At 40.4% G+C, this 23387-nt stretch overlaps 1 protein-coding gene across 1 annotated transcript; it reads right to left on the minus strand.

Annotated features, from left to right (window-relative positions):
* Positions 1 to 10921: 10921 nt before the first annotated feature.
* On the minus strand, positions 10922 to 13111 carry foxb1a (forkhead box B1a). The gene has a single exon (XM_034588895.1). It carries the CDS (start codon positions 12782 to 12784, stop codon positions 11843 to 11845), a length of 942 nt encoding a protein of 313 aa, XP_034444786.1. The 5' UTR covers positions 12785 to 13111; the 3' UTR covers positions 10922 to 11842.
* Positions 13112 to 23387: the final 10276 nt, after the last annotated feature.

Here is a 23387-nt window from a genome sequence, read left to right on the forward strand (position 1 = left end):
TCATTCATTGCTTCGGGGCCTTTATGCAGTGTCAATCATATGTGTCAGCCATTTTCCACAAGATGTTCTTCAACTAAGTGGTGTGAATAAACACTAAAAGACAAACTGCCATGTCAAGAAGGCATAAACAGTAGCTATATAAATTACTCGCATTGTGTAAAATCAGGTTCTATTTATATATTTGCACGCTCTACAATGTAAACCACATTTAACATACCACGTCACATGTGAAAGACGTTTGTCCTTATGTTCCTGGTTCACTTTTAGGCCTTTTCTGTCTTTATAACAAGGCTAAAGCCATTAATCCATCATCATGACACACACACACAGACACACACAGACACACACACACACACACACACCACACCACACACACACACACACACACACACACCACACACACACACCACACACACACACACACACACACACACACTGGCCCTGCTTTTCATTTGTCCACTACAGTGCCATCTAATGATGCCAAAGAAAAGAAATTAGCCGACCATTGCACGCTCCTTTTGACAGAGTCATTAAGGTGGCCAGTGCAGGGGTGAAGCGGAGCCCTGTGAAGCTCACTGTGACACACAGGCTTGCATTCCTCTGTTTGTTATTTAGATCCTTATTTACACTTGTTGTCAGGGACAGGCTGGAAGCACAGCAGTGGCTTCCTCCATGGGCTGGCTAACAATGAGCTGTGGGGAGCAGCCCAGCGAGGCATTTAGCTCAGCCCTGCCCCGTCTCGGGAAGAAGGGGCAAGGAAAAGTTTACTGCCTGTGAAACTGAGACTTTCACTCCCCGACACACAACAGCCTTCCTCTCCTGCTGATCTCTGTCCATACTGTCAAGTGCTAGAGACTAAAGTTTGATTCTTCGCCAAAAAATGGAGCCTGGCAAGTTTATTCCCCCCTTGAAATTACTCTCTAATCAGAGATATGGTGACACAAAGCAAAGCTGGACAACCATGAGAATAAATAACAGTCATTCTTCTCATCTGCTCCACTTTGCAGTTCACAGCAAAGAAAGATGGATGCAGCAAGGCAAGTAAATTTCATTTGTGGTTCTTAAAGTGCTGCCCTGGCTCTTTCATCACATTTCATCATTCTATGCGTTTGCTAATGAATTTAATGACCCAGAAAAGTAGAAAATGAGAGAAACACCACTTTTTAAATGCATCATCACAAAAACTGCCACAGACAGTTGGCCTCCTCAGCACACAGTTTTGGAAAAACTCAACTCTTAATGAAGATGATATCAATTATTTGGGAAACTGCTATCAGGTTAAATCTGTGTTTGCATAATTGCAAATATTCTCTGTCTGTACTTACATTTTCAGAAAAAACGAATCAACGATAGATGAAATAATTATAGCTGGAGGAACCACAGAACCTTGAAAGCGTTCTTAATGACAGCACATTACATCATTCGTAAAGAAGCCCAATTCCCAGGTGTATTGGTGACTCTTATCATTATTGCACTTTAGATTAATGAAGTGTGCAACCTATGATAGGAGTGCACAAAAAAATCAGTTTAAAAGTGGTGTTATCTGAGCCTTGTATGGGTGTGTGCACCCATTGTAACCTTTTTGTTTGGCGACTTCCTGAGAAGACAAGCGGTGTGTTCGGAGGTATCAGCAGCTGTGTGCTACGTGCCTCTGATCCAGGCAGCTATTGACTTCCTGAGATTTGAATTAATTACTTGCTTCACAAGAGAAACTGGATTGCGGTGGAACCCCCTAAGAAGTCCACTCATTCTTCGGAAACTGCCCCATGGACTTGCAGATGGTTTCACTGAGATGTGCTTTCCCATAGAGAACAATTACACAGGGGATTGTGGTGCTGGTATAAACCTGGAGCACATAGTCTCCATTCTGAACATTTCAAAACAGCCATAGGGGAGGTTTGTGACTTAACATAAATTAGACCACCAGGGAATGGGGGAGATGTGAAGTGGCGGAAGGGCAACATTGCAGATAAATGCGCTGTGCTGAGAGCTTCTCCGCCACAGAAGAAACAGAAAATTACACTGTGACACCGTGGTATCAAATAAAAACCACATTAAAGCCTTTTAATGTTTAATAAACTTGATCACTGCAACCTTTTCTGTAAGCGCATCCTGACGCTGTGCTGCTTTTGTCAATACCCTCTGTGTGCTCTCAGTCTAAGAAAGGAAACGGTGACGAGAGCAATTAATGACGTGAAGAAACAATTACAGTTGATACTTCTGGGGCCCGTGTGTTAGTCTGAAAGGGATTAAGTTGCTGCCGCGTTTGTATTCTGCTAACTCTCAATTGGCTCAAGGCCTCGTGTTTGGTCTTGTTAGTGCCAGCGGCCCCGTTTCCCAGTGAAGAGTACACTTCAGCTGTGATGAAGTATCCAAGAACGCAGAGGTTACCAGTGGCTGCTAATTAACCTCGCATTGTGTTCGCTAACAAAGACACAAAAGAACAAAGTGGAATTTCAATGCAGGAGATTATCACAATCACAATGAGCGTAATGCTGGATCATGCACTTAATAGGGATTTTCACACTGGCCATGACAACATGAGATTGGATCAAAGACAGATGAAGTTACATTAACAAAACAATGCAGCCTTGTTATGCAATAACAAGCAGCCATCTGGGCCTTCTCTAGGGTAGGAACAGACTCCAAGTGCACAGCTACGCCAGAGAAATACGCCCTCCTCAGCAACTTCTGCAAGATCGTATTTGATTGTGGGAACTTTATTGCGGCTTTGTTGTGTCAGAGAGGAGGTAGCATCCTTCCTCAAACACATCAAGACAAAGAGGAAACGGGCTGTGTGTTCTTTGCTGGTTATTGTTGCCTCTGTTTCTGTCCCACCGGCTGAATGGCAATTACTGTTGACTTCCTATCCAGCACGGAGCCCTGGCCACTGAGGGTGCCCTGACCCGGCAGTATCCAGAGGGGAGAGACAGGAGCTGTCAAAACTCGCACCTCTCCCCTGGTCCCGTGGGGAGCGCTCCTCCAGCTGCTGCCCCACGGGGCTCACTGCACACTCCTGCTAATCAGCTCCATCTCATCTTTGGGAGGAACTGGCCTCAAGTGGATGTAGGCCCTTTTCTCACCTCTGCTACCTAGTGCACCTTTGAAGTCCTGTGTAAGTGTTAGTTTATGGCTGGAGAGGGTACGATAAGATCCCATGGAAAGGTGATAAATTAGCTTTTCGTCCCACATTTAAAAGGGGAAATAGCGGGCTGCTAAAATCCACAGAATCTGTTACAGTTTTAACGCCTAAGAGCTAAAGCACTTGAGAACCAAAAACATCATAGCGTCAAAACTGTTAAGTACCTTCATTAAAGCAACTTGTTTGTATGAGCACTTAGCTTCCACTCTGAGCTTCTGCATGAACAAGCATTTGGTCAAAATCAAACAGCAGGATTTTTTCAGATTGAAAGATAAATATAATTATATTTAAATACTCTGCAAGTGTTGCAGATTCATTAGACAAGATCAGACAAGCTGGGACACAGCAGACACTTTTGGCTCTCAGAACACGCCCCTCACAGGCATGCCATATTAAACATTGAGGAATAAATATGTATAAACTTCACCGTCGTTCATTTGGACACAACAAAATAATTCCGAAACCTCACTGATTTTAACACTCTGATGAAATCACTTTAACATTGAAATGAAGTAGACGCAAGTGTAAGTCAGATGTCAGATGTAATGGGTGGAGGTTGACAGGGCTGGAGCCTGAAGTTTGATGAATGGTTTTCAATGGGTTGTCTGTTTCAACCTGCCCAACACTTGCTCATACTCAGGAGCCGATAATAAGAGATCCATCTACATGTGCGGAGACGACACAGTGTTGCATCACATATTGTAAACTGGAAATGGAAAACATGCCAGTGACTGTCTCTGTGGGGAGCTAGTATCCAGATAGAAAGATATGTAAATGTATTTTTCAAGTAAAGTCTGTTTTATTTACATGGCTGAAAATGACAAACTACAAATTTGCCTCTATGAGCTTCACTGTACAACAAGGTGATCTGTATTCTAAGACACTACTCAGATTAAGACTAATTTCACAAAATAGAAGTAAGAAATTATGGAGAAATGTCAATGAGAACAACAAAGGAGGGATTACTATTTGCAAAATGTTTTTATCCAAGCCAAAGCAACATAGAAACTGACCATTTTCACCTAAACTAATCAAATTAAAACTAAATGTAAACCCCAAACCTGAAAAATTAAGACAACTACCATAACAGAACAAAACAAATAGTACAATGAAATGTGGATAATAAGATATTAGGTCATTCTAAATCCCTAGCAGTCAAAGATTGGATAGTTCTTTATTTATTCTGTTTTGTTGCAAACCAATTATGTGATCATTTGCACACGAATGAAGATGTGTGGTAAAAGAATCCTCTGATGGCCTCAGAAATTATCGTTAAGTGTCCTACTAGATCTTAGGACTCCATCAACCACAAGGTTTTATGACAGAGAGTAAAACATGTTTCTGGAATTTGTTCATGTTAACATGGACTCCTCCATGCACACACAAGTTAAACAAGTTCCACATGGTTCTGTCCTGGGGCCAATACTTTTCTGCCTATATAGTGGATGCTGTTGGACAATATTTTCAGAGAGCACAACTTCAATTTCTATGCAGATGACACCCAGCTACATTTATCTATAAAGCTGGATGAAATTGATAAGATATTAAAAGTTCAGGAATGTCTTAAAGAAATATACACTTGGATGACCTGCGCTTAACTTCTAAATCCAGAAAAAACTTATTTAACTAACACCTGAGGTTCGTGGTTAGAAGGGGGACAGAGGGAACTGGAGGTGAAACTCAGGGTTCCAGATCTCAGCTGGATCTTGTAGACACGACAAGAGCTTAGCGAGGGCAGGGCACAGGTAGCAGACAGAGGTAAACCTGCAGCACAGGAAAAACAGTTGTTGGCAAGAGCAAAAAGAAACACTAGGACACATAACTCAGAAGTGTTTCGCTGTAGTGTTGTACCACAATAGTGAATATATGATCTGGCCAAGAGTGTAGTGAAGAGCAGGGGTTTCAGGCGCTTGTTGAATTGATGAGTTGGTCAGGGGCAGATGTGCATGGGACAAACTTGAGACACAAGGAAGAGGAAAACAGCCGGAACTCAAGGGAACACAGGAGACGCAGTGCAAATACCTAACAATCATCTAAACACATAGTTACTTTGGATAGCATTACCTTGGCCTCAAGTCCAACAGTAAGAAAATATTTAGGACAACCTCTTTCCACCTATGCAATATTGTGAAAATTAGAGACATCCATGTCTTATAAGAATGCTGAAAAACAAGTTCATGCATTTGTTACCTCCAAACTGGACTGCGTGATCCAAAACGCTGCAGTGCGAGTACTGACAGGAACAAAAAGTAGAGATGATACTTTTTGTATATTCTCTGCATTGACTTCATGTAAAATCGAGGTTGAAAAAAAATCCCACTCCTTACAAACAAAGCCCTTAACAGCCAAGCTCCAATGTATTTTAAGGAGCTCATAGTACCTTATTATCCCAATAGATTGTTTTGCCTCAGGCTCTGTAGGATTACTTGTGATTCCTACAGTATAAAATGGGAGCCAGAGCCTTCAGCTAGCAGGCTCCTCTCCTGTGGAACCAGCTCCCAGTTTGGGTTTGGGAGGCAGACACCTTCTCTACATTTACAGTTGGGCTTAAAACTTTCCTCTTTGATAAAAGCTTATACAGTCGGGGCTGGCTCAGGTGAGTCCTGAAGCAGTTATGCAGTTAATTATACTGCTATAGGCCTTCTTCTTCTTCTTCTTCTTCTTCTTCTTCTTCTTCTTCTTCTTCTTCTTCTTCTTCTTCTTATTGTATATCTTTATCGACATCACAAACACATTGAAGACTGATGCACTCTCTTATCTCACTGTCTTGCCAAATTAGTATATTCACCTGGTTGTCTCTTTTCCATCACTGGTGGCCGTAGCCGGAACCAATAAATGCACCTCTTTATTTTCCTTATCCTTGTGCGTCATGACTCTCTCACCCCGCTGTCTTGCTAAATTAGCGCGGTCACCCAGGTTTATCATTTTCATCATTGCTGATCAGAGCCAATAAAAACTTGTTGGACCTGGGAATAAATGCCCATTGGATCCATTCCCATTGCAGACATAAACCAGATGTTAGTGGGTTTTTTGACCAGTGGCTGAACTGGTGCAAAACGCTGCTACTCATATGTTATCAGGTACCAAGTGATACAAACACATTACTGCTGTATAGTGGCCAACTTGCACTCGTTGTCTGTTCGTGTTATTGAGATATTGCTTTGACTATCCATGAAGACATACATACATCACTCTTGAGGGTAACATCTATCATGACTGATATACTGTATGCCCCATGGAAGATGATTTATTAGTTAAGGTTAAAAAAGGTAATGGACTCTACACATGTATACCTCTTGATGTCTTCCTGCAGAAGCTATAAACTTCCCTCGCGTTCTACGAACATGTAAGGAAAGACAGAAGTCTATTATGCCTTGTGAGCTATATCTCATGTGAAGTTTGTGTTACACCAGAGAGATCTGTAAACTCTGCACATTTATTTATCTGTGTCCATTTCTTCTTGAATGCATGATGAGAACAAACATTGACCCAGCGCTTAATTAAAGTGCCTCAATTGAGAATTATCATCTCTTTTGTCTTCCTGACTGAGGAGAATCTTCTCTAAAACTCCTTGAAAAAACTCTGGCCGTCGCCTTGTATTTTACAATTGTACTTATCACTTTTAAAGCATTAAATGGCCTTACTCCAAACTACATTCACTTCACTACAAGCAGAGCTCCATACTAATATGGAGCTCTGCTTGTTATTCCTAGATCAGGGCTATAGTGACTGGCTATGGTGACTAGACCATTGCTGTTTGAAACAGGAAACACCTTTAGTGTATTTCTTTCTACCAGAAAGCTTTGATGAATATTTGACAATTATATGTTGGATTTTCTTATGTAACTTAATTTGACTCCCCTTTGTTTCATGATCTTCTTTTTTTTCTATCTTAAATTGCTGCTTTTAATTCCTTTTTTCTTTTTGTTAAGCACCTTGTAACTTAATCAAGAAAAGTTATATATACATAGTTTATTATTATTCTATCTTATTATTATTATCATTAGCCTATTATTTGAAGTTTTCTTTCTATCAGAGTTTTTCTCACTTTTTCTCCTTTTTCTCATTGTGGGAACTGTTGGGTTTCTCTCTGTGTTATAAGGTCTCACTCTGTTAAGGGCTTTGAGATGATCTTTTGTGATTTGGTGCGATACTGATAAAACTGCATTGAAATGAGGATTATAATAGAAAAAAAAAATCTATACTTCCCGAACATGAAATCCTTTGGTACATTATCCTTGTTTTGCTGCTGACAGTGGCAGAGTGGGAGCTCTCTCATTTGCACCTCACATCCCGTCTGTGACAATATGCATCCTTGTCTTGAATAACAATTATCACCCCATTTCCTAGAGCCATTAGATCTTCTTTACGACACCTACTTGCTTTAAAGAGCTTGAAATTTCACCGTCAGCTCAACAATAGGGAACACATTTCTTAAAGATATATTTTCACTCTTTTTTTTGGAGGAGTTGGAGTATGAGCTGAGAACCTCTAAATGTATTACATTATAAAACTTTCAACACAGTTTATAAAACAGAATCTATGGACTGAAATAACTTCCATGTAGCCACTGTCTGCTGCAGCTCAGTGGAATTTCGCTGCTGCCACCCGCTGACATAATTTGTTTCACAGTCACCACACAGCAGCATGAATCAGATGTTGACACTCTAATTTCATGCACACATGGGTGTTTGGCTGAGGCAGCCTTGAATGCTGCTGCATTCCCCTGCCTCTGCCTCCAGCTGCCCACTATACCTGCCCTTTGCCCTCCGACACAGCCATGTAATGTATTTAGCCTGGAAGTCACACATTATGACTGATGATTTAACCATACACTCTTATAATGATGTGCTCTGTCAGGACAGGCGTGTGGCGGAAATTTACTCCCACGTCTTATTACCTTTTATAAAATCTAGTGAAAAATAACATTATTTGGGGGAAATTTTGTATTATTTGCAAATAATTATTCAAATTCACAAGTTTAAAAGACATTACAATAGTAAAAAGTAGTAACTATAAGGATTTTCATTCCAGCCATTTGTAGAGCGACATGTTGCTATATTTACCGCTAAAATAAATCTGTTTACCATGGTCCACTGCTCCGTTTGAAAATATTGGTTTTACTTTGTTGTTTTTATAAAAAACCACATGTACTTGCAAGAAATCCTGTAACATAGCCACTAGCCATGTTCTCAAATGTCAGAGGCTTGTCAAAGATTGACACATTTGCGGAGCATAATTAATGCAAGTTTTTGTCTATCGCTGATTATTCTGCTTCTTTTAAAAGTCGGTGCTTGACAGCGTGCTGCGGGAGAGAGGAAGAGCTACCTCGTGTCCACGTCCTCATTCTGTCAACTCAAAGAACCAAAATAAACTATTTAACTAAGTTATTCAAATCCAGTGACCTGCAGGATGACTGTGAACATACAGTATCCTCCCAAAAAACTGACAAAAAGTGAGGGCAATTCCCAATATCTTTCCCTCACCTACTCTTGTGAGTGAGCATAAATCCACAAGATAAACACATAAACAAATAAGTTGTTTGTGTGCAATGGAAGCCGGATAACGGCCAGGTTTTTATGAAACCCTTCGTCTTGACAAATATCCAAACAATAAACACATAGTAAATAACAGCACCCTGTCCATATCAGTTGCCTACTCGAGGTTAAGTTGAGTTTATTGCAGAGGCCACTGCCTGCATGCATTAAGCAAATCATAAATTATACATGCTAATTACCTAGGGCCTCGGCTTTAATGAATTATTTTAATTAAACTACAACATTGGGGTTTTGCATGTGTCTATATTTCATCCCCTGCCTAAGATGACCTTCTTCTTTGTCTTACTGGAACATAGTTGAGAGAACAAGGACAACGTAGACTCGGATCAGATGCTACCGAGCGGTGAAGAAATATCATCTAAAAGGGTTAGAACTGATTTTTATTCGTACAATGGAATAGAAGCGAAGCTGGAAATTGTAAGATGAAAAACTTTGTGGTCGTGTTTGCAGATAAAAACATTTGCTGTGTCACAACAGGTCTAGTTTTTATTGAGAGAAAATGATATTTCCAGACACTTTATTTCGACCTCATGTCTGTCAGATGTGAGTTTTCAGTGTTGACCTTCTCCCCCACCTGTAACAAGTGGTTTTGTTGTGTCTCTGAAGGGTTCAATTCATTATATCACTTGGTCAGGGAAAGTTGAGAGTGTTTATTTATTTTATTTTTTGAAACAAAGTCCTAATGCTTCTCCTGACTGACTTCAATCCACTAATTTGCAACATTTGATTATTATTATTTTTTATATTTCATTCAGCACCATGCACTCTGTCTTTAAACATAATTATAGACTGCACGTTGCTGTTAAAATGATGCCATCTGATTTGTCTCTCTCTGTGAAGCACACCATGCATCTAATCCAGCTATTTTTTACATTTCACATTCTAATATTAATTGACAAAGAATTACCTCTTATTCACATGTTGTTCTCATACATTTATCTGTATATTACATAAACCATTTACTTTACAGTGCAATACATATCGAATGAGACAATGTGAAGTACACTGAAATCCAAATAAAAAGAAAAAATAAACAAATAAAACTGTATTCATGTTACGTTTTTTTTAATCTTTCGTGACTCAAATGTTAATTGGCTTAGCTGTGCCAATGTGCTCAGTGCCAAAAAAGTTAAATATGTTCGTTAAAGGGATTTTAATGTAATTGTTCATGTAAATAAAATCTGATTTCAAATTAAAGCTTCTAATCTGGCGTTGCAGTTTGAATTAATGTAATCATCCAGAGTCCGAATTAATGTAACACACACAAATGGGGAGAAAGAGAAGGAAAAAAAAACTAACAGTGTTGTACAAACAGTCCGTGGGGGAGGGGTGGATTTAAATTCCAAAAGGGTCTCCCAGCTCGTTTCCTAGTTCCCCAGTCAGCAATGTGTTTGTGAAAAATCAGTCTTTTTGTCTTGCTGAAAAAAGGCTAAATCTACATTGGTGGCCCAGTCTAAGTTTGCCATTCTTTACTCTTTCAATTCAAGTGAATGAGGGAGAATGAAGTGGCCCGAGACCCTTTATTTGTTCTACTGGATTGTATAAAGTGACGGAATTCTAATGTATTTGTTTAATACCCCGAAATAGGCTGTTGCTTTCTACAGGGAGGCAGATGAAGAGCGCCTTTTTTTTATTATTTTAGCCTCTGAAAACAAAATTAAAAAGAAATGCTATAATGTATTTCGCTCTTAGGAGGAAAGGAATAAAATAAGAAAGCATAAGGTTGCACTGACAGAAAAACACTAAACACGACTCTTGGTTGATTTCTTTCTGTGACATTTGGAATATGTAACAATATATATTTTTTAAACACAGTGTGTTGCTTTTCTTAATGTTTATTGTTGGGCTTAATTGTGTTAAGCCTGCAGCTTGATGAATGAGCCCGGTTGTCTGCGCTGTGACCATGGCATCGCAACTCCATGCATTCTAATGGACCCACTCCTCTCACTGCGACTCTCACTCTGAAATCATACAGGTTTGCATCGAAGAAACAACCATCATTATCATCATCCTCATTATTATCATTATTATTATTATTATTATTATTATTATTATTATTATTATTATTATATGTTTATGGGTAATATTGATTTCAGAAACCTTCCAAATAAATAGTGTGTTATCAGAGACATGTACTAATAAGAACAACAATCAAGAACAAGTAATAATAACAAACAGCACGTGACATTGTCTTAGATAAAATCTTCAGAAGCATTTTTGATTGTTTGATTCACTTTTAATGAGAAAATATTTCGATGACCATTTTTTTTTTCCAATTCATAAATGCAGACTGTTTGCACACTTTTCGAAAGCACGCATGCTTGCAAAAAAACCCAAAACAAACAAAAACAACATCAATAACAACATCAGTATAACAACACAATTTTTTTTTAGAATGCATGCTTTACCTAAAAAAAAAGTACAAATGTACAGCATCTGAAACACATGGTCACCACAGCCTTTTAAATTAAATGCTTCACAGAACATTTTCTGGAAAATAGATATCTAAAACGTAAAACTAAAAAGTGCATTTTACAACATTTCGGAATCATTTATTTGCAATATTCACATCTTGCATTTTGAGGACGTCTCACAATAATACTTTTCAATTTCGAAAAGATTTGATAACTCAGTTTGCTTTCTATTTTTTTTTTGTACAGGGATGGCAAGAACAAATCTAAATCCTACTCCTATTTGGTATTTCCCTTAGCCATCATTCCAGTAGTAAAAGCAAACAACAGTTTCATTGACATTACAGTGGTCACACAGAAACGGTGCAAAAGTTTTGCTGTTAGATAAAACAGAATAAAGAAATTGCCACGGGAGCTGTAATCAGAATGGATGGTGCCCAAAACCAAGTCCCCTCAGTGGCTCCACTTTCAACACTCACGTTTCACAATCAACTGAAAAATAGAATTATCAAATAATTTATATTTTCAAGAGCAAATACTTCGCTGTGCGATTCTGTGCTGGACTCCATATGACACAAGTTTAAAGCGCACATTCAACACATACACAAATAAATCAATATGCAACTGCAACTCGCCTTGATAGTTTCCGACGACAGAAAATATAAACTTTGGGTTTGGTAGAGGGGCCTGGGAGCCGGTCGGCAGTTCGTTCAGTGTCCGGGCTCATGTGGTCAGTGCACGGCCACAGACTGCAGTGTGGACGGGCTCGTCAGAGTCTCGCTCGGGGTCGCGGGGCTGCTTTGGCTCGTCGCGGTCTGTGGAGACGTCGGGCTCAGAGACTGCGGAGAGTTTGATAGGAACGCGGGGATGTGTGGAGGTAGCGCCGAGAAACCGGCCATGCTGGTCGGGGTGGGCTTGATTGGCACCGGGATGGCCGGTAACGACTGTCCCCCGTGACACAGGGACTTGATGGGCATGCCGTAGGCGGTGTAGTCGCTGCTCGCCATGGAGATCTGGCCCGACGTGTCAATCACGCTGGTGTTGTACATGTGGGGCCAGGCTGTCGTCAGCTGGTTGTGCAGCGGGTACCCGGCGGACATGGACTGCATGGTGGAGAACGCCAGGCTCCCCGGGACCTTGTACTCTCTGGCGATGATGTTCTCGATGGCGAACGGGTGTTTAAAAGTTGACGTCTGGGACACTCCGAGGTTGTAGGTTGACATCTGGGGCAGGTGTGTGCCAGTGGCTGCCAGGGCGCTGAGCCTCAGCTTGGCTTGCTGCTGGAGGTAATGGGCAGCCTCCGACTGCTTACTGGGGGCCAGGTGATCGGACACACCCAACACTTTGAACCTTTTGCGGCGTCTCAAGAAACTTCCATTCTCAAACATGTCCCCGCAGCTGGGGTGCAGTGCCCAGAAACTTCCCTTACCTGGCTGGTCTGGGCGCCGGGGGATTTTGATGAAGCAGTCGTTAAAGGACAGGTTGTGTCTCAGGGAGTTCTGCCATCGCTGGGTGTTTTCCCTGTAGTAAGGGAATCTATCCATGATGAACTTGTATATTTCACTGAGTGGCAGCATTTTCTCCGGGCAGCTCTGGATCGCCATGGCGGTGAGGGAGATGTAGGAGTACGGTGGCTTCTGGTCGCTGTACGTGTTTCTCCCCGGACGAGGCATCCTCGATGATTTTTAAGAAAAGCAATAAAAAAAAGTAGTCTCCCTTAATTCCTTGGTGAAAGCTGGATGCTCTTCATGAAAACAGCCACTGGAGAAAGTTTCGGTTCAGGCGAAGCCGGAGCTGCGTCGTGCGTAAAGCAGCCAAGTTGTGCGCCTCTGCTGTGTGCAGGCGGGCGGATGGTGCACATTTATGGAGTGACGGCTGCTGTAAGTCTTTCTTGCAAAGTAAGTCAGCTTGTCCCGCTAGCAGAGTTGAATAGACTTCATTTGGCGTCCTTGATAAGACGAGCTAAGTGGATGCCTCCATGGCCTTCCTCTAACCATCTGATAGTTTTATGTAGTGACATGAGCAGAAAAGACCCCTGTAGGGGCGCTCCATTAATGTGCCACCTCTTTGCTATCACATGACAATTGCCATGGGAGGAGGGGGCTGGGAGGAAGGCATAATCTGGTTTCATTTACACCTATTTACATGGACACCTTGGGCCAATGGAAATCATTTCCATTTGAAGACAGAAAAAGGGGTGAAAAGGCTCGGCAGCCGGAATTGAACTGCGATGGCACTCAGTGTGTGAAGGTATGCGCTAACACTTCTTCAGCGGACTTTGCAGCTCTTCTTAAAATATGGGATGTGGGTGAAGGTGGACATTTTTCGGCGTATTGTACCCCGATTATATTCTGTAACTGTAAAAAAATATATTTATTTCAAATGTTTGCTGCAGCTGAGAAGGATGTTTATTGTATTTTACCTAGATATTGATTTATTAAAATATCCTTTTTTTTGCGCAGTTGTGTGTGTGATGAGTGCAGTTTTACAAAAAAGTGTTTTGTGAATTTCACGCTGTTTTTTTAATGATGTGGGCTTGAATGAAAAATGCTAAGATGCTGAAAAGATGCATTCTAATCTTGTAAATGAAATGCACAGGCCACATAAAATAAATTGCCCTGAGCAAGTTTGTTGATGAGCCCACTATTAGTTTTTCTCAGCTAATTTTGCCCAGAGCTCAGTGAAGGAAGTAGACGATATGGAAAGAAGAAAAAGAAAAAAAATCAACACAATACAAACAATGCTGTTCAAACTGAAACTTCATGAGGCAATCAGGTCTATTGTGTTTATGTAAAGAACATTCAAAAGTACTTCAGAAATGCAAATAAACCCTTGAGGACGGGGTGGTGAAAACTGTATAAAATATCCATAAGTCAATTATATGAATGTGAAAACCAAATGGGAAGCCTATTTTGAGCTATTGCCATTCAAGCTTTTGGCCAGGGCCACCTTTCCGCTTGGAGGGTTCGCAATGCCCGGACCACACACACGCACACGCAGATTTGCTCATAATTTATGCTAATTTCTCCCCATAAATCCACAATGCGCCCCATCACCAGTCTGACGGATTACGAAAAGAATCGCATCGCGGGGGACACCGAGCTATTTTCACCCAGAAACAAGGAGCGGGATGAGGAAGAGCTGAAGGAGGACTGTTCCGAATCCAAAACCCTGAGTCAAAACTAAAAAAAGAAGGGAAAAAAAACTATCTGATAATATTAAATGTGCATATGCCGAAATTGTACATAGTATGGGAGGTTAAATGTTATAATAAAAATAGGAAAAAGTCACATTAAAAAAACTTCCAGGGATCAGTTTCATTATGTTTTCCTGCTGAGTGGCTTTTAACACCTGTCATTTCCCATTAATGTTGCGCTGAAAAGGTTTTGTCCGAAAGGAAGTGGCCCAGTCGACCCATCTCAAACACCGGCGGATAATGACAACACACTGCCAAGTGCCAAACGTCTTCTGACACCCTGCCCATCCGTGCAGCCATTCATTTCGAACTAAACGCATTATATTATCGGCTCTCACTCAGATTAATATGTCCGCGCGTAAAGCAGGTACGGAGCAGGCAGCGGTGATAAAACTGCAGCTGTAAATATTTTATTGAGGCGTGCACAAATCATTTGGATGTCATCAGACTGTTATGCTTTTTAGTTTTAAAACTTCTCCTCGAAATGTCAAATCGTTGCCGCTTTTATTTCTCCACGTTGGCCTCTTTTTTCTTCTTTTTTTTTTTTACGCCACCGTGCGTCATGCAAGTTAACCTGCAGCACTGGCGTTAACCAGCCGAGCCACAGAGGAGAAGTGAGAGTTTTTCTTCCCTCACACACTGACAGTGTGGCTTTTTGAGCTCCAGGGTTATGGGATATTGGTCGGCCTTTTGTCCCTGTCGAATGCGCACACTGAAAATACCACCATGACTCTGAATCTGAATAGGGGGGGGGGGCTTCTCTTTTTTCTGTAGCTGCTCCCAAACTCCTGAGTTCAAGCAGCAGTAGATCAAGTCTGCACTATGTTTGGTCATTTGTAGAAACCCGAACAAAGGTTGGGATAAGCCAAATTGCATTGCACTTGTGAACCGTGCCTCAGACTGAAGTATCCTTTATAGCAGGAGGGGTGGAGGGTGGGGGGGGCTCCAACAATTTTGTGAGAGCTTTTTAAAAAAAAAAAAAAAAAAAGAGAGGGAGAGAGAGGAGCGAAAACAAAGGGCACTTTCTGAAACATCTTAAAGTAGAGTAGTGAGGCGTGACATTCCCAGGGTGACGAGACACAAAGGCTGAGGTCACGGGGATGAAAACGAGAATCAAACAGCCACTTTCACACGTCTGCCCTCCTCTGCTGCATCCCCGAGCACAATGGGAAACAAATGTTGTTAAAAGAGGATCGATGCCATTCATCCTAAAGCAGCGAATGATAGCCAAACAATATTGTCACAGTGGATCGAGTTGAGATATGCTGCCACCCAGACCTGCGCAGGGAGAGAGGGATGGAGAGAGGGAGAGATAGAGGAGAAGGAGGAGGAGGAGGAGGAGGAGGAGGAGGGTGCTATTCAGGGAACGATTAAGAGAAATTTAAAGCTGAGGGAGAATCTTATTACGCAAGAAAACATTTATTTAAGGGCTGAGCTCATGTTTGAATGTGGAAATGGATTTATAAATAAATAGTCCCAATATCGATCACACTTATATTTAAGATAAGATCAGATAAGATCCTTTATTAGTCCCAAAATGGGGACATTTGCAATATCACAGTAGCAAGAGTCAGAAATAGGCATCAGCAACATGCAATACTGACGTGTAAGGAAAATAATACTTAAGTGTATGGAATATAAAAAAATATATAATTATATGTATTGGAATAAAAACTAATATATACAGTGTATAAACAAGAAAAATATGTACAGTGTGAGAATATGTACAGTGAATGGATTGCACATGAATTGTTGTATTGCACAGACAGAATGAATATTGCACAGTTAAGAGAGTGGCAGTCATTTTTTTTTTTAAATGTTATTTTTTTTGACGCCAGAAAATCTATATTTTCGTTTTTTTGTAGTAATATGAATTCAACCATTCTGTATTTAAATCAGACAATGCGGCACACACAATAACCCGTACTTTCTTCAGACGATATCTATTTTTTATTTCGGTTAATTATGAGCGCAAATTTCCCCCTTTGAGATGTTTCAACTGTGTTCACGGAAGATTATGATTACAGCGGGCCAGCGTGTAGGTTTTAAAGGGATTTGTTATGTGCCTGGCCTCGGTGTTAAACACATCGCAGCGGTGTGTGTGTGTGTGTGTGTGTGTGTGTGTGTGTGTGTGTGTGTGTGTGTGTGCATGGTTCAGTCTTGTCTGCTGCTGCTGCTGCTGCACACTGTGACTCTCCACAACCCCACCAATAGGCCTGTGCTTCTAATTAAGTCCGTGGTGATTTCAGCCCCCAGAGATGTTTTACGGTGCAATTAAGGACGCGCTGATGATGAGGTATGAATATTCAGCAGAATGACAATTAATTAGCAGACAGAGGGCTCTCACAAGAAGCTCCTCTACGGCAGATTCAGCCCATATGACGGGACGCTCACATAAAGGCCATCTTCACGTAACTCCGCGCCCCTGAACATGGATTTTTCAGCGTAAAATAAAAAAACATGTACCTCTATGTGTCTTCTCTTTTATTGTTGACGATGAGATGACAACATGGTGATTGTGTTCGTTGTTGACTCTATCAAACGGCGAGGATGAGAGTCCTCCATCACAGCCCACTCCATTAGTTGTTTCATGGGTGACATCAGAGGGAGCGGAGCTACCTGGAAGAATAGACCTCGGGGCTTTTGCAGCATATGCTCGGATTATGCTTAATGGTCTAATTACATAAATTAGGCATTCATTATACGGCACATCATCTGTAACAGATATCTCAATTGAGCGGAGGCGGGAACGTCTAATTTAATTTGTCTGCGAACAGTTTCGTCCAATTAAACACCGAGGCCAGACATAAAAGAGGATAAATATTGACCAGCGCAGTCCTGAGGGATTTTTTTTAATATTTCTGAAAAAATGTAATAAATCTATGAATAAATAAAAATAAGAAATTTACTTTTTGGACTGCTCTTTATTTCTCTCAGGAGATTTAACAGAAAAGCTGCTTTTCAGACATGCTCTAAACTCCGCAGATACTCTGAGGAGGCAGCAGTTTCACAATGTGGCCATCAGATGGGGTCAGGTTCTGGAGGCTGGACCGGGAGTTTTATACACACACACACACACACACACACACACACACACACACACACACACACACACACACACACAGAATTAAAAATAAACTCTAGACATTTATTGATAGTTATCCTGATTTTATTTTATATATTAAATTATAAGAAAGTACAATTATGAACATCTATTTTTATTATATTCAGTAATAATACAGGTAAATGGTCATAACTGTCTATCTATCTATCTATCTATCTATCTATCTATCTATCTATCCTAATCGATTGTTAAATAGCAGACTGCTTTTACATGATAAATCTGGATCATCTGTCTATCTATGTACTGTATTACCATGAAACTGTGTCTGCAGGCGTGTGTGTGTATGTGTGTGTGAGAGAGAGATAGAGAGAGGAGGAGGAGGAGTGTCCCAGTTCATTGACTCCATATGGTGAGAAACAGCAGGACTGATGAGTGTACTACCTGAGGTCCGTGTTTGTGCTGTCGACTGTAACCAAAACAGAGGCCCCACTGACCCACTGCATAATTCATTACAGACGAAGACAGCGTCGCTCACACTCTCACTTCTTCATTTAGCTTTTTGGTGACAGATGACTCCGTGACAACAAATCATCCTGTTTAACTACACACCATACTTAGCAGGCTGACAGATACAAGAGGGAAGGAGCAAAGAGCAAGAAGAGAAGTCGCTGCGAACATGGAGATACGGGAAAAATGTAGATGGGCAAAAGATGAGAGGAGGAGAAAACAGAATAACACTATGACAGAGTACATTTCAATATTGAGAGAAAAATGCAGGAGCTCTCATTACTATACTGTGCATTACAGCATAATGAAGTAGTTTCATATGAACAATTATCGTGGGACTTCTGTCACTGTATATACGGTATTGTTAAAATGAGGGGTAATGCAATATTAAGTGATGTGGGATCATAATATATTAACAACAATCTCAACAGAAGAGAGAACTTTTACTGTGAAGAGGAAAGATAAAAGACTATTATGCTAAAAAGAAGTATGAATTAACAGAGATCAATCACATCGCTACACGAGTTACCTTTCACAGAGGATCAAAATGGAGGCGCAGGGCTTTGAGATGGATAACAACGGATCTGGTGAAGTCATATTAAAGGAGGTATAAGTTTCCTATGAACAGTTTTCAATAAACAACCAGATGACACATTGACTCTAAAGTTCTGGATGGATTCAAATATTGGGTAACTTATGTTGAAGTCAGCAAAATGTCCAGAAAATTGGACCAGGACATCTTCCTGAGTTTGTCTTTTACAGACTAAGTCAGATACGTCTACAACAGGAAAATGTCCAGAACTTTCAGGTGAGGGGAGGTGTAAGGGTAGAGCAAGCAGGACATGTCGTATGAATTCCTCTGTGGAGAGCATGAATTTTTCCTTACAGCATTGAGACAAACACCAAAAGCTCTTGAATCTCGTCTTTCCCAGTTGACATCTTCATCGGCATCCGGCATCTTCTTTTCATTCCGAGATATTTTTATTCTTTATGTTTTTTTCACTTTTGCGCCTGTCACGTTCTAGAAACATCATCATCATGTCCACTCGCTCGCAGTTAATGTTCATATGGGCTCAGTCCAACACATGTCTGGAAGAAGCTTAAGTGACATTACGACCCTTTGAGGTCAAAGCTGTAAGTTAAAGTTATAACCTTTAACCTTTCTCTTTGTGTTTTCTTTTCTATTATCTTTTTATAATGGGGGGAAATTATAGAGAACAGTACTAACTATCTTTTAAGCATTTGCCCAATTTAATTACACCACAAGTGTCCAAAGTATATGCTTTAGTGAAGGATAAAAAGCTTTGAACTCTGGGATCAATTCTGAGGAGGTTGACATGTCCTTGGCAACACCACCAACAAGTCTCTCCTTTGGGGGTTAAGTGTGTGAGATGTCTAACGAAGGCAAATCCCTGTTTTTATTGTGAGCTCGCGTGGTTGGAAGGCACAGTCCTCTGTGTGGCATGTTCATGCTCATCCAGACCTTGGCACGGCTCAGAACACGCTTAAACCAACTGGGACCCAATGAGGGGCATTTTGTTCTGTCTTTCATCTTATTCATCGGGGGAAATGCTCAGTCTCCAAGGATGGCTGACAGAGCCAAAGACCAGAACAACACAATACACGGTAACAATACAGGAGTGTTTACAACACACATAAACAAAAACATAAGGTGGATGCCGAGGACACCCATCGGGAAGGTAACAGAGTGGAAAGATGTCACAGAAATTTTATTTTTAAAGTTTAAAGTTTGCAAACATAATTCATCTGTGGACACATTAGCAGAAAAGAGACACATTGAAAGAGCTATATTTGGCTTTGATCTTTCTGAGCTTCATCTCAAAGGTAGCTTAGTTCATTTTTACCCATGAACTCTGGAAACAGTCCGGAAAATTGGGCTCGGACATTTTCCAGAGGTTGACTTTCTCATAAGAAGATGCAGCAGGAGATTGTCTGGGTCAGATGCGTTCACAACAACAGGAAAAATACACTGGCGTCGACCTTTATCATCACAAGCTCTTAAATCTAGTTGTCTTTCGCAGTTGACATCTTCGTCTTCTACACGTATGACACCTCCTTTTTTTCATCCAGAGATAATTGAATTCTTTCTAAGGGGTTTTTCAGCTTTGCATCCATCACGTGTGGACATTTTCCTCCTGTATTCTCACATGGGCTCACTCTGGCATTTTCCAGGCATTTAACAATGGGGCTGGCAGGAAAAGTTCCAGAAAATGTCTGGAACAACTGACTCAGACTGTTTTAGAGACGAGGGCCCGCTCTTTTGTTTTAACAAGTATTTTTTGAAGACACGACTGTAGCTTCCAAGGCAGCTTCCTTTGCTCATGGGCAACGAACACAATGACCAATCACAAAGTGCCACTTCTATTGACATGTTTTAATTGGTGTGTGATATATGCTGCTGTACGACTCAAATTTGCATTGCTAAGTATAAACAAGCCTCACAGTAAATCACAAAGAGCTTGAAAGAGAAATGCAAACAAGCAATGTTGCATGGTACGCTTTGCCACTGCTCCTTTATGGGTGACCAGCTCAATCCGCCTCCTGCTGAAAAAGGTAATATGCATGACACATTTCCAGGCACTAATTCATTTGTTTAGTAATAGGGGAGCTAACCTGTGCTGAAAGCATGGGTGCAGTGATGAAAGCATAAAGGCTGCTGCTAATCCACAGCTATAATCAAAAGGGCACAGGAAACAACCCCTGCAGAAGCATTTTTTGTCATTTTAATTAAAGTGAAACTTGAATATCTGTGCATCTATAAAAGCGTGCTCAGAAGACATGCCACAGTGCCGACCCGGCATCATTATACCACCAGTCTGCTGTGACACTGACAGTGTGAGGATTCAACCCCAAGCTGGCAGCCAAGGACCTTACAAAGCATGGCTAATAACTAAAGTAAAAATATGTATTTTTGTGTCGGAAATCCTGTTGATCAAGGGCTCTCGATGCAGCATTGTAGCTAATATATGACAAGAGATATTTCTGAACGATAGCAGTAATGGAACTGATGAACTGTGATGTTGATTACCAGACCCTTAAGGGTCCACACTTGAAAATAATGTTGTTGACACTGACCTGTTCTGAAGCAAGTACTTCAGATGTGACAAAGCATTTGAATTATAGATGAGGGAATACGCACCAGGCTGCATGCACACAAAAGAATGCAATTACATTTCTATCAAACAAATTTATTTTAGAGTTGAATCACAATGCACTGATGGAAGAGCACTAGAAGAATCCTATGAAATGTCAAGTACCGCTGCATATCAGGGACAAATCTTTACCGGTCACAGCTACTGTAGGCACACTGAGTATTAACAGCCTTATCAGCTGGGGAAATGCTCCGCTCCCCTGCCTAAACCAAAGCTATTACAATCCCAAATAATTAACTTTCAGCTCAATAGCCATGTTGTCGTGACAACTGGGATGAGAAGATATGCATAAACTGTTTTGAACAAAATATCCGTTTCATAAAAAAGAGACAAAACTATTATTTTTCTCACTGTATGTGGAAGTGTTTGACTCAGACAACGAATCTGTTTCCAGATACCGGATAATGTGCTGTTGAGTCAATTTTATTATATATATTTTTAAAAGTCCTCAATGGCAGATTTAAAGGTTCAGTGTGTAGAAGTTAGTGACATCTAGTGGTGAAGTTTCATGTTGCAGCTGGAGGGTGAGGTGAGGGATATTCCCTGCCTCCGTAGAGAGGACCTAGACGTTAATATAGGGTTAGGGTTAGTATTTAACCCTAACCCCCTTTGTATGAAATATAAAGGGCTCATTCTAGGGTTAAAAAAACAACAATTCGTACAATTTAGATGACATCACTAGGATTATTTTATATTCAGTTTGTGCCAATGGTTATCGTTTTAATAAAGCTGTCACTGTATCTCTTACCATTGTTACATATTGATGAATAAAGTGTTGTTGTCAACCTTCATCGCAAGTAGGACAACAGGTGGGAGAGAATGAGTGTCAGTCAGAAGAAACAGAAAACTCAAAAAGTGACATTGAAAGTTTACAGACATGAATTGGAAAGGGAGCCCTTCTTTCCTTTTTAAATAAATTTAATATTTTTGTTTAACTCAAAGTGCCTTAAGTCAGCCCCAGTTCTGAACTGCCCGCAAATTAGCACTGTTATTTCATCATTACTCTGTTTATGTCCTCATCCCACTGACAGACTTCAACAGGCGTTAAACCAACTCAGGTAATATGGCCTAATAAATCGAGACCAATAAAAAGCATTTAATCGCGAGTGTCAACATGATTAATTGTGCACTAAAATCCATGTGAGACCTCCTAGTCGTGGGGCCAGAGAGGAGGCATTTTGCATTTCAGCAGAACTGGCACCAGGACAAGAAGTGAATCTATCTGTGGGATGGTATGAATATCAAATTAATAATTAGCCATGTAATTTCTCCTCAGGAATTACTACGCCTCAAACTGGTTGGTGAATTTAATTATTAGCAGCCTTTTTGTTTCCATGTCCCTCTCATTACTGTCAGGATTGATGTAACGTAAACTTCATTAAAAATTAAAGCAAGAGTCTTAATTATGAGGCTACACTGACTGAAGTTAGAATTAGCCAACTCAGTGATGTGCAAATGAGAGCATTATTTAAGAAACATGCTGGAAGTAGTTATGCTAATTTCAAGAGTTCACAGTAGCAGACCTTTTCACTTGCAGTTGCATATTCATTAAACACACTATGCAAATTTAATGTAGCAGTCTTAGTAATGCCTTGTTAATTTATTCAGATTTATTGAGTACGACTTGTAAAAAGTACCAATTTAATTACCCTATCTCCTTGGAAGGTAAGGGATGTGGCCAAGGTTTTAAACTGTGTAAATCAGGATTAGTGTGGTTTGATGGAGAAATAGGGAATGAAAGGACACTGCTGTTAATAGCCATGCTTGAAAGACATATTGATTTACTTAAGACATGAGCCAAGCAAAATTCTCTAACGCGCACTCAGCCAGCCAAAAAAAAAAAAAAAAAAAAGAGTAGCATATGTACAGTTATAGTTGAGGCTGAGTTCAACATGCATATCTTCATGTCATAATAGCATCAGCTCGCTGTCTCCTGCGGGTGAGCTTGTTTTTGTATGGAATGTTGAAATGAAACAAGAAACTTAACACTTGTACTTTATTTCCAGTGAGGAACTTGTGAGGGTTTTGTACAATATATAGAGAGCTGTACACCATCATAAAAGCTGGGATTTAGTGCCAGTCAATGAATCATATTCTATTTGCATAATACATGTTTTGAACCTAAAATCTGAGCATGCAAAGTAACTAAAGCAAAGAAATGAATGTAGTGTTGTGTATACAAAGTCTTAATCACATATAGACTCATTTACAGTTTATTCACAAAACTAAAGCAAACAGCTGCTGTTAACTCACAGTAGTAACAAGTATTTCCACCGGCTGAAAAACTGTCTTATATGTTTTCCCTCACAAATTGTACAGGCTCTTATCTACAGTTA

Source organism: Hippoglossus hippoglossus, chromosome 6 (assembly GCF_009819705.1).
Source record: "Hippoglossus hippoglossus isolate fHipHip1 chromosome 6, fHipHip1.pri, whole genome shotgun sequence".
Taxonomy (NCBI): domain Eukaryota; kingdom Metazoa; phylum Chordata; class Actinopteri; order Pleuronectiformes; family Pleuronectidae; genus Hippoglossus; species Hippoglossus hippoglossus.

Coding starts and splice junctions, on each gene's coding strand:
- foxb1a (XM_034588895.1), bottom strand. CDS start 12,784: ATGCCTCGTCCGGGGAGAAACACGTACAGCGACCAGAAGCCACCGTAC.